This window comes from Lathyrus oleraceus, chromosome 7 (genome assembly GCF_024323335.1).
Source record: "Lathyrus oleraceus cultivar Zhongwan6 chromosome 7, CAAS_Psat_ZW6_1.0, whole genome shotgun sequence".
In the NCBI taxonomy this organism is placed as follows: Eukaryota; Viridiplantae; Streptophyta; class Magnoliopsida; order Fabales; family Fabaceae; genus Lathyrus; species Lathyrus oleraceus.
In genome coordinates, this window is record NC_066585.1 from 187,981,012 (window position 1) to 187,993,416 (window position 12,405).

General features: G+C 34.8%; 1 protein-coding gene across 1 annotated transcript; it reads right to left on the reverse strand.

Annotated features, from left to right (window-relative positions):
• Positions 1-1,170: 1,170 nt before the first annotated feature.
• LOC127102818 (uncharacterized) lies at positions 1,171-5,983 on the reverse strand. Its single transcript, XM_051040149.1, has 5 exons — positions 4,886-5,983; positions 4,292-4,783; positions 4,030-4,220; positions 2,862-3,013; positions 1,171-1,331 (listed from the first exon to the last, which is right to left on the reverse strand). Exons 1-5 carry the CDS (start codon positions 5,981-5,983, stop codon positions 1,171-1,173), a joined length of 2,094 nt encoding a protein of 697 aa, XP_050896106.1.
• Between the last annotated feature and the right edge of the window lie 6,422 nt (positions 5,984-12,405).

Below are 12,405 nucleotides of genomic sequence, written 5' to 3' on the forward strand. Positions count from 1 at the left end.
ATCAATCTCACAATGTTTATAGAAGTGTTCAAATGATGCATATGAATTTTGGACACTTATCTTTGAAAATAGTAAACAAAGAAAGATTGTGAAAATTAATTTTTAAGGAGGTGATTTGCAATCTGAAAAATTTTAGTTTAAATATCCTTCTATGAACCTCTTTAAACAGGTGCAAACAACCAATGGATGTCATGGTTCATAGAGAAGAAGCATGAATTGAAAATATGAAAAGTTACAATTTTTCTACAAAAATTCCCAGTAATAACCGGTTACCCAAATTGTGTTAACCGGTTACATTAATTGTAACGTTAAGAAAAAATCAAATTTTAAACTGTGTAACCAGTTACCATGAAAGTGTTAACCGGTTACATGCTAACAAAATCTGCCCAGAAATTGAATTTTGTTTAGGGTTAACCGGTTACCCCAAAAGTGTTAACCGGTTACCACTATTGAAAAAAGGAAAAATTGAGAACTTTTAAAAGTTGTAACCATTTTGAAATAAATTATAAGTGTCCATATCATATTATGCATGCAACAATCAATTGAACACTTTATATATAAACATTAACTAAGATTAAATTCCAATACCTTTGTGATCAATTTCTCGAGCGACTTTGAGTTATGTATGATTGAAACTTTGTGTGAATTTTCTCTATTGAAGTCTTGATCCATTCTTTGATGATTGACCATGTACGTGCATCATTGTCTTCATCAAAATACTCGAGAAGCCATGTCTTCACATTCTCCCCCTTTTTGATGATGACAACCCGATTCAAAAGGCGATTCTTGAAAGAGTCATCGGACTTGATGTTCTAACACGTTTGCTCCCCCTATGATGATGCTCCCCCTAAATTCTTGATTTATTTGGAGACTTTGAAATTTTGAGTTTCTGCAAGTTTGTTAGATACATACAATATATGCTAGAGAATCTCTTCTCCCCCTTTGTCATTATCGAAAAGGATGGGACAAGACATATTAATAGTTTGGAGATCATGCATATAAAAAGCATACAAAACATCATATAATTAAGAGCCATAATATTGTCAAAACACAACCAAAACACAATAAAACGATTGTTCTTAAACTTTAAACGAACAAGAAATTAAACGATCAAAGTAATAACAACCGGACAAGAAACAATCAAGCAAATATGTTAAACATAGGATTTTTTTAAGGACTCTCAAACATTGCATCAATCTCGGCATCATCATCATCTTCATCATTGTCGGGTACAGTTGGTGGTTTAGGAGCATGAGAGAGTTTAGTCATCATTTTCCTAAGGGCTGCCATGCCTAACTGATGCTCCTTATGGTGGCGGTTAAGTTTTTCATCTACGGAACACAGTTTGTTGTAGAGGACCTCATTGGTATAGCCACCTTTAGGAATTGGAGGAGTAGAAGATGAGGAGGTAGGGAGTTTATATAGAGTTTAAAGTGAGTGGGTATTGATTTAGAGGGAGTAGTTGGAAGGTTTTGTGAGATTTTATGGTTTTTCAATGGAGGAATTTATGTGGGGTTTTATAAGGGTTTAAGAGTGAGTTGAAGAGTGATGAAGATGAAGAGAATCAAAAACACATGCAATGAATATGAGCCACATATATTTAAAAGATATGAATTTAAAAAATGATTTTTTTTAAAAACAGAACAACAGCTAGGTAACCGGTTACAGGAAATGTGGTAACCGGTTACGTTAAACAAAAAGTAACACAGAAGTCAGAAACCCTACTGGTTAACCGGTTAACAGAAATGTGGTAACCAGTTACCTGATAGAAAAAATGCCCTAGAATTCAAATTTGCTACTGGTTAACCGGTTAACAAGGATGTGGTAACCGGTTACTTATTGAAAATTTTGTAAAAAAAGTAGCAATTAAGAGTTCAAAACACCATTTTTTCTATTCTTTGGTAAGATAATAATGTTTTTGCGTACCTTTGCCCTGGTTCATCATAAGACAAGTTATGACGAGTTTATATGTCACCTTCATCCAATATTCCAAGCTCTCTTCGAATTTTGTAAAACGGTTCCTTTGCGAGAGGCTTGGTGAAAATGTCGGCCAGTTGGTTATGAGTATCCACAAATGTAACTTCAACATCCCCTTTGAGCACGTGGTCACGAAGGAAGTGATGGCGGATGTCGATATGCTTCGCTCTTGAGTGCATGACTGGATTTTTCGTAATGTTGATGGCACTTGTGTTGTCACATCTTAGCGGAATACATCCGAGATCTACTCCGAAATCTCGAAGTTGTTGCTTTAGCCAGAGTATCTGAGCACAAGAGCTGCCTGCTGCTATATATTCTGCTTCGGCTGTACTCAGAGGAACACACGCTTGTTTCTTGCATGCCCATGAAACTAGTGCATTTCCAAGAATGTGACATGTTCCACTCGTGCTTTTCCTATCTGTTTTACATCCTTGCTACCGGAGTGAATGTTTCTTCGAAATCAGTTCCTTCTTCTTGGTTGTAGCCTTGTGCGACCAACCTTGCTTTGTTACGAACAATGATGCCATTTTCGTCAAGTTTGTTTTTGAAGACCCATCGAGTTCCAATGATGCGTTTATTTCTAGGTCTCGGAACAAGTTCCCAAACTTGATTTCTTTCAAATTGATTGAGTTCTTGTTGCATAGCAATGATCCATTGGTCGTCTCCTAAGGCTTCATCAACTTTGGAAGGTTCAATTTGAGAGACAAAAGCCATGTTTAAGCAAGCATCCTTTAAATTCAATCTTGTTGAGACTCCTTGACTAATGTCACCAATAATCTTGTCGATTGGATGGTCTCTATGAGTTCTCCATTCTTTAGGTAGATCATTGGTGTTTGCGTCTTGTGGATCTTGTTCTTCATGGTGTTCCGGTTGATTTTCATTACCGGATATGAAATCTATCTCTTGAGGAATATCTACTAAATCATCATCATTATCAACAATAATATCCTCCTTGGAGGGGTTAGTTTCATCAAATGATACATGCATAGATTCCTCAATAGTTAAAGTTCTTTTGTTATAAATCCTATAAGCTTTGCTAGAGAGAGAATAACCAAGAAATATACCTTCGGAGGATTTTTCATCGAACTTACCGAGATTATCTTTGTCATTATTTAGGACAAAGCATTTGCATCCGAAGATATGAAAGTAGGCTATGTTCGGTTCTCTTCCCTTGAAAAGTTCATAAGGAGTTTTCTTCAAGATAGGTCTAATATTGACTCGATTACTTACAAAGCATGTCGTGTTTACCGCATCCGCCCAAAAGTATTTTGGAAGATTGGAGTCGCTAAGCATTGTTCTTGCAAGCTCAATGAGAGACCTATTCTTTCTCTCCACCACTCCATTTTGTTGAGGAGTCCTTGGTGCCGAGAAGTTGTGAGAGATTCCATTTTCATTGCAAAATTCTTCAAAGGAAGCATTTTGGAATTCTCCACCATGGTCGCTTCTTATGGAGGCAATGGTTAGTGACTTCTCATTTTGGATTTGCTTTGCATACTTCTTAAATGCTTTGAATGCGTCATTTTTCTGCACTAAAAAGAGAGTCCAAGTGTATCTAGAGAAATCATCAACAATGACTAAGGCATAAATATTACCTCTGAAGCTCCTTGTTCTTGATGGACCGAATAAGTCCATGTGCAGCAGTTGTAATGGCCTTGAAGTGGTCACTACATTTTTGGATTTGAAAGTTGATTTATGTTGTTTCCCATTTTGGCACGCATCACAAAGTCTATCTTTGATAAACTTCATCTTGGGCAAACCAATGACGAGATCATGCTTGATCAACTTATTCAAATGTTCCATATGAATATGTGCGAATCTTTTGTGCCAAAGCCATGAATCGTTGTTGTTTGCCATGAGACACTTTACCTTCAAAGACAAGTCATTAAGGGAAATCATAAAAATATTGTTAAGGCGTTTACCTTTTAGTTTAACCTCATGTGTGACTTCGTATTCTATCAAGCACTCATCTTTAGTGAACTTGATCTTAAAGCCCTTGTCACATAGTTGGCTAATACTAAGAAGATTGTGCTTTAGTCCTTCGACATAAAGAACATCTTCAATGGATGTGAAGGTGGTCCACCAACAATGCCTTTGCCAAGAATCTTTCCTTTGTTGTTATCTCCATATGTAACAAAACCCTTGGCTTTAAGCTTTAGATTTGAAAATTTGTTCATGTCTCCCGTCATATGCTTGGAAAACCCACTATCGATATACCATAAGTTTGATATGGATTCCAAGCAAGCCTACAAAACAGATTAAGTTTTGTTAGGTACCCAAGTTGCTTTGGGTCCTTCATAATTAGTGTCTTTCTTACCCATACGTAATTCCCATTAGCAACACTAAAGTTTCTAATATAGCAAGCATTAGGTGCATGGCCTTTAATACCACAATAAAAGCATGTTGGTTCAAAATTACTTCTATACCTAGAAGGATAAAACTTCTTCTTAACAAGGTTTTTCTTTTTAGGATAATGATGAACTATTTTAGGTTTGTTCACTTTCTCTTGGATTGGTTGGTCACTTGCCTTAACAAAGATTGTCTTGTTTGAGCTTGGTTTTGAAAACCTTGAGTAACCAAGCCCACTTTTATCATTTGAATATCTTTTTTGGCTAAGTACACCCTCCAATCCAATTTGTCCTTTTTCGTATCTTTCAAGAACTCTTTTTAGTTGGACAATTTGAAAAGAAAGTGACTCACATTTATTGCATACAAAATTTTGTTTTTGATCACTAATCATCTTTTCTTTTTCAACTTCAAAACCTTTTTCCATTTTCTCATTTTTCTCTTCCCAAACTGAGATTTGTTTCTTTTAAGATGATATAGTTTTATACAAAATTTTGCATTCATTTAATAATTCATCTATGGCACCTTGCACATCATTATCAAAAAGCGAAAAATCATTACTAACCTCATTTGCTTCATCATCGGAATGGTGTGAGGCCATTAATGCTAGGTTTGCACTTTCATCACTATCTGAGTTGGATGACGAGCTTATTTCGTTATCTTCCCACGCGACATAAGCCTTTTTGTACTTGTTCTCCTTCTTGCTTTTGAATCCACTTTTCTTAGGTAGTTGAGGACAATCTGGTTTTATGTGGCCTTGCTTACCACATTCATAACATGTTACCTCTTGCATTAAAGTGGAAGCTTCTCTTTTCTTGAAGTGTTTCTTTCTTTTCGCATAGAAGGAAGGTTTGTCATTCTTACCAAAAAAATTTCCTAGCCTTTTAACAAGTAACAAGAAGTTTTCATCCTCCTCCGGATTGTCTTCTTTCTCAACATCTTTGGAGTTAACTCTCAGAGCGATGCTTTTGGACTTCTTATCTTGATTCTCATGTTTTTCAAGTCTTCCAAGTTCCGTCTCATATTCTTGAAGTTTTCCAAACAATGTAGCGGAAGTCATTGTGGATAGACTTTTCTTTTCTGATATTGCCGTCACTTTTGGTTGCCATTCCCTGGTTAAAGATCTAAGCACTTTAAGATTCAATTCATCATTACTTAAAGTCTTACCTAGAGCTTTTAGATGATTTGTCAAGTGCACAAATCTTTTCTGCAAGTCAAGGATGGATTCTCCGGGCTGCATTCTGAACAACTCGTATTCTTGACTCAAGGTATTTAATATTGATCTTTTAACTTCGGCAGTTCCTTCATGAGTTTCTACCAAGGTATCCCATATTTGTTTTGTCGTTGTGCATGCCAAAATGCGAAAAAATTCATCCATGCTGAGTGCACTTTGAAGAAGATTTATTGCCTTTTTATCATAGAGGATCTTCTTCTTATCATCATCATCCCATGAAGTTTTAGGCTTTGATGAACCAACGCCGTTAACAACCGTTGTAGGAACAAAAGGACCATTTTGGACAGCATCCCATATTTCTTCTCCTTGTGCTTCTAAATGAGCCTTCATCCGAATTTTCCAGAAGTCAAAGTATTCACCACAGAATAGTGGAGGCTTGTTATTGCTACCACCATCTCTGAAGACTAGATTATTATTTGCGGAAGCCATTTTGGATCGTCTTGGAACAGGTTACCTATAACCTGCTCTGATGCCAATTGTAAGTCTGAAATCAGTCTAAGAGGGGGGGTGAATTAGAAACCTTGAAATTTTCTTGTTGTAAGGATTATTTTTCTGGTTTATAATGGTGTTTAGGAAAGTGGTAAAGTGCAGAAAAATAATGACACGGAGATTTATCCTGGTTCCCTTCAGAATCAGAAGGTACATCCAGTCCCTTTTCCAACAAGAAAGAGATTTCCATTTTTTGTTTGGACTTGTACAATGACAAACAAAGACCACCAAGAACAAACTCTTGGATTTCCAACAAAGTCCACTTATGAGAACAATCCTCTCAAAGTGACTCTCTTATTTCTAAACAACAAAGAAACCTTCTTAGTTATAAGAGAACAATCCTCTCCTATGCACCTCTCACTATCAAACAAGTAAGGATAAAACACTCACTATCTTAATTCCACTAATGCTGGAAAAATTAAGATGTGAAGAACAACAAGTGTATAATTTAAATGGAAGTTTGAATAATCTGGAAATATCTGCACATCAATCAAAGGATTGATCTTCTCCTTTTGGAATAATCAATCTCACAATGTTTATAAAAGTGTTCAAATGATGCATATGAATTTTGGACACTTATCTTTGAAAATAGTAAATAAAGAAAGATTGTGAAAATTAATTTTTAAGGAGGTGATTTGCAATCTGAAAAATTTTAGTTTAAATATCCTTCTATGAACCTCTTTAAACAGGTGCAAACAACCAATGAATGTCATGGTTCATAGAGAAGAAACATGAATTGAAAATATGAAAAGTTGCAATTTTTCTACAAAAATTCCCAGTAGTAACCGGTTACCCAAATTGTGTTAACCGGTTACATTAATTGTAACGTTAAGAAAAATTCAAATTTTAAACTATGTAACCAATTACCATGAAAGTGTTAACCGGTTACATGCTAACAAAATCTGCCCAGAAATTGAATTTTGTTTCGGGTTAACCGGTTACCCCAAAAGTGTTAACCGGTTACCACTATTGAAAAAAGGAAAAATTGAGAACTTTTAAAAGCTGTAACCATTTTGAGATAAATTCTAAGTGTCCAAATCATATTATGCATGCAACAATCAATTGAACACTTTATATATAAACATTAACTAAGATTAAATTCCAATACCTTTGTGATCAATTTCTCGAGCGATTTTGAGCTATGTATGATTGAAACTTTGTGGGAATTTGCTCTATTGAAGTCTTGATCCATTCTTTGATGATTGACCCTGTACGTGCATCGTTGTCTTCATCAAAATACTCGAGAAGCCATGTCTTCACAGATACTCATTAAATGAATGACAAAAATTTGTTTAAGGACGGTGGAGAAACTCAATAAATCGCGTATATTTCCCCTTGGTTATTACTAAAAAATGAGGTAAAATTTATTTCTTTTTAAATAAAAAATACCATAAAATATGTTTCATCCCAAGTGCCGCATATCTCTCGGTTTCTGTAAAAACCCGAGGGGAATAAGCTTCATTTTTTAAATTACATTATTTACAAAAAGTATTAAAATACATTGTTTAAACAAATACAAATTTTGACAATGGACTATTGGAGAACAACAAATATTTTCAAGTTGTTCTTGGAGAATAAAAAATATATTTTTTTATCTTGATTTTTTTGTATACCCTTTGTGCACATTCTTTCAATCCATCATCGAGATCTCTTCAAAGATTTCATTATCTTAAACAAATGTTTTCGTGGCAAATGCTTTCACGAGAAAAAGAATAAGATACATGTGTGTTGCGTCACGAAAAATATAGAGTCGTGACCAGACTTTATTTATTCCAAAGGAAAGGGGAAATATAGATAAAACTCTTAAAAGAAAAGAAGATGGTCGTTGCAACCAAATTCGGGTTCGGGAGTCGATTATGAAAGGGGGAAGTATTCAACAAGACCTATTTTTCTTAATTATACCTGCGATTAGTTAAGGAGAAAAATAAGTTTTTAATTTAATGTGTTTGCCAAGATTTCTAAATCCTGTGCCTACGTACTCCCATAGTGCAATGAGAAAATCATAGCTCTGTAGTTCGTTGGGTAGAAAATAAGTGTTTGTTGGTTGTTTTTATTGAATGATGTTAACTTTTGTGTTGGTATAAAGCCAATCATCCATAATATATTGTTCAGGAGGAGGGTGCACATTATAGGCCAGGGGGTAACAAGCAAGTTCGGTGGGCCTAGGGGGTTTGAGGCCCACGTGAACACAACAAGGCTTGAACGAAAGAGGGGTACTCAGAATGTATCATCACCTTTACTAGTTCATCCAAACACGTTGAGAGCATAAACTGAGCAAAAACTCTTATGTGTCGAAGATCGCCTCTAGCGGCGGCGGAGGTCCAAATCATTGAAAACTAACATCAACACATTTGTATACCCTTCCTTTATCAGAATCCAACGTTGTTTTTCTCCGATTCTTCCCACATAATTAAAATCAAAGAAAAAAATCATATAAACAATAACTCTTCAATGTTAGTGTAGCGGTAAATTCATGATCATCAAGTTATGGATAAGCTAGACATCAAATAACAAGAGTCGCCACCGCGCTTTTATTGTTTCCAAGGGAAAACGGAAAAAGTACAAACAAAACCCAAGAATAAGAAGTTTTCAAATCAAAACTAATAAAATGCCAGAGATTACAGGTAAGGGGGTTGGTTACACAGAGGGAAGGTGTTAGCACCCAAAGTGTCCTAGGTACTCCTAGGGAGCCCTTTCTTGTCTGCATATGTACTTTTGTACAAATTGATGTTAGCAAGTAAATAGAATGGGGGGATGAGAAAAGAATTCATTAATTATATTTTTGTGTTTAACAAGACCTTCGGACTTGTGCCTACGTACCAACATAAAAATGAGGGATCAAAACCTCGTAGTTTATGGTATAAATTTCAAAATGGATGCATTGCTTTTAACAAAAATTAGGTTTGAAAGGCACAAAGGCCCAAAAATGGTTTGAATGAGTTAGTTCTTTTTGGCCTTTTGAAAATTTTAAGTCAAGTATAATTAAGTACATTTACAAGTTTGATTAAGAAAAGAAGTTTGGAAATGCAATGGCCTAAGGCCAAAGTTTCTAGTTTGCAATATGGTCTAAGTTTGGAAAAAAAGCACAAACAAAGAAGTTTTTTTTAAAAAGAAGGGGGGAGAGATTTTGAAATTAAAGAAGTGGGAAGGAGATGAAGAGACTAATCCTAAGCATAAATTTAAAAGTTAAGAGTTGAAAAGATATGACCAATAGGCTGCAATCCAATAGACAAGAATGTCATATAGAAACCTAAATTTCCCTCGGGCTTTAGAATCAAGCAACAAACAATGCACAAAATATCAACTTGAAGAGAAAGGCATCAAATAAAGACAACCACATCCAAGCTTAGCCACTCCATGATCTTCTTCAAAGTTTCCCATGGATAAGCTGAATTTCAAGATGGCACTAAGTCACAGGTTCAAAATAACAGCTTCACAATGATCATGTTGCAAATGAACTCAAATGGATCTTCGATGATGTATCAGATGAAGTTTTAAATTACAAGCACTTGGTTACATGAAAGTTGGCATTGGCCAAGTCCTTTGCATAGGGAGTGTTGCCTAAATTCTAATTCTAATTGTCTCAGATCAAACCAACAGTCCACACAAGATATTTTTTAGGGTTTTTGTTCTTATTATGTACATTAATGGTCAAAGACCACACAAACAAACACAATTTACACAAACAAAATATATCACACAATATGGTCCAAGTGGACAAAGTGAAAATGACATTAACATAAACAATTAGAATGGTATGAATAATGGCAAATGAATAAAGGTTAAAAAATAAAGTGCATTAAAAATTAGGGCTTGAAATGAAATGTTAGTGGTTAATAGGTTAGAAGTTAGTATTGCTTTTGCTTTTTTGTTTAAGTCATTCTTTGGAGAACACGCAACCCACTTATCACAAGCATGTATGCTTGAACCAAGACATATTCCAAAGGAAGAAAAAAAGGCTAAGTTTCCATACAATACCATGAAAGAGGGGAGACTTACAATCTCACTAACTAGAATGCTATGCCTTTTGTGTCAAAATTTAGCTCTATGTTAAGCAATCGTAATTTGACTTATGTAGAAGTCACAACTATTTGATGTCGGGCAATAGAATTTTGGTGTTAATGCATGTTAGAGACATAGTATAATGGACTATGCTCATGAAACATACCACACACAAAAAGAATATGCAAAAGTGGTGGCCTAATCTCGTCCTTACTCATGTTGATTTTGCAATCAACTAGCCTTAGGATATAGAGATATCATAGGACCATGACATGAATGCATAAAGAAGGGGAATGAGATGAAGAGGGATGGGAAGTGGATCAAACTCAAATTGGACAGAGGAGGACTTTTACCAAATTAAGATTATTCATTCATTTTGGGAGATGGAATGTACATTCCATCAATCCCCTAAATCCAATGATCTTAACCTAGCAAAGTCAAATCAACCTTGACCAATGCCCAACAACACAAGTTAAACTTACACAAATCAATCAAAATGGCTCAACACAATTATTTCGAATTTACTCAATTAAAAATACTAAAAAATAATGCATTAAATTAAATATTGTTGGTCAAATTCCTAAAATCTCATCAAAACACTAAAGAAATGACCATGAGATTTATCATAGGTCAAACAAGCTCAAAGGACCTTGGAGAAAAAAATTCAGAATTTTTGAAAACTTAAAAGTATTTTTAAATAATTAAAAATAATCACAAAATCAATTAAATCATGAAAAATATTAATAATGATCCAAAAAGTAATTTTAAATCAGAATATGAAAGAGGATTTTATTTAAATTTTTTTGGTGAAACTCTCATATTTTTTGGATCAATATTCAAATTAATATGAATTAATGAAAATCAAAGGAAAAAAATAAAATAAAAAATTACAAAAAAACGTGGACCACTTGATCTCCCTCATTAATTGAGGTGGCAGATCAAGTGGACACAAACACCCGTTCCATGATGGAACTCAGTCAGCGCGCCACATAAGTGGTAATCAAAACCAACGCTTGTGATTAAAACATTTGAAATGGATCAATGGTTCTAAACCGTGCCACCTCACTGCCGGAGCCAAAGGCCGGTCACCTTCTCAGGCAAACCTCGCCGGTCTGGTTAAATCATCACCATCATGTGCAGCCCTAAAAAATTTTTGATTAAGTCTGAATGGCAAGGCAAAGTGAAATGGTCATTTGAAGTTTTGATTTTGCCAATTGATGCAGGCCTGTTAACATCATGTGCAGCCCTAGCAAACCTCATCCAAAATGAATGAATTAGGACTCTTTAGAAAGATTAGATCAAGAGGAACAACTCTTATGTTTAACAATTTTCCATTTGGAACTTGGATCATGGTGAATTTTGAGGTGGAAGTTTGGAAATATCAACATGTTGAAAAAATTTCTAAGTGTTTAGTCATATACTTCAACATTCCACCTTGCTTAAATTTTTTAGGTGAGCTCCAAATGAGAAAAGTGTCTTCATCAAAGTTGTATCTCTTTCAAAGACCTTCAAAATGGTCACCGATATGACATCGTTTGGATTTATAATGAGAGAGTTGTGCATTTTTGAAGTTGAGGAAAATCACTTTTTCAATGGTATTGGTCCAAAATGACCTATAATATATCCTCATATCATATGCTCATAAACGTTGATTTAGCTTTCACTCCAAACATAAAAATTAAAGAAGACATCTTTAATGTGATTGTGCAACTGGGAAATCTTTAATCTCATAAAAATTGAGCAAGTTATGGCCTTGGGAAGTTGACTTTCAAATTAGGGTTTAAACAAAATGACCTATAATGTTTCAACATAGAAAATGACATTCCAAGCAAAAATAGCTCTAGATATCAACATGAAAGTTGTTTGGAATGTCATTTAGAGTAACTTTGATCTTGGAATCATTTTCATATGATGAAAATTGTAAGAGATAGGGTCTAGGGAGACCCAGTTTTGATCAGATGAATTCATCTGGCCAAACACCATCAACCAATTTGCTAACTTGCAATTCTATTGACTTTTTAGGCTCATGGTAGATAATATATGCATAAGATGATGAATTTTTAAGTGTCCCTTGAGTAATTTGATCAATTTATGAGGGATCTTGTTGAAGAAGTTACTCAAGATACCCAGACAAACTAGGGTTTCCAATGCAAACCAATTCCAAACTCTTGAAGAATATTTGATCAAAATAACATGCAAAGATCATTGGGACTCATATATGATGCTTAGAGACATTGTGTATCATTCCTTGGTTGTTCTCTTAGCCATGAGGGTCTTAAACCCTAGATATGAACTTGCTAGATCAATGGGGATCATGTCTTACCTACAGAAGAGTTAGACAAATGCAAAGACATATTTTT

Excerpts from the sequence above, each read along its gene's own strand:
- LOC127102818 (XM_051040149.1), bottom strand. The coding sequence starts at position 5,983 with ATGGCTTCCGCAAATAATAATCTAGTCTTCAGAGATGGTGGTAGCAAT. Across the intron at positions 4,784-4,885 it reads CCGATGATGAAGCAAATGAG|AAACAAATCTCAGTTTGGGA; the intron begins GTTAGTAATGAT and ends TCATCTTAAAAG. Across the intron at positions 3,014-4,029 it reads CCTTCACATCCATTGAAGAT|CAAAGCTTATAGGATTTATA; the intron begins GTTCTTTATGTC and ends TTCTCTCTCTAG.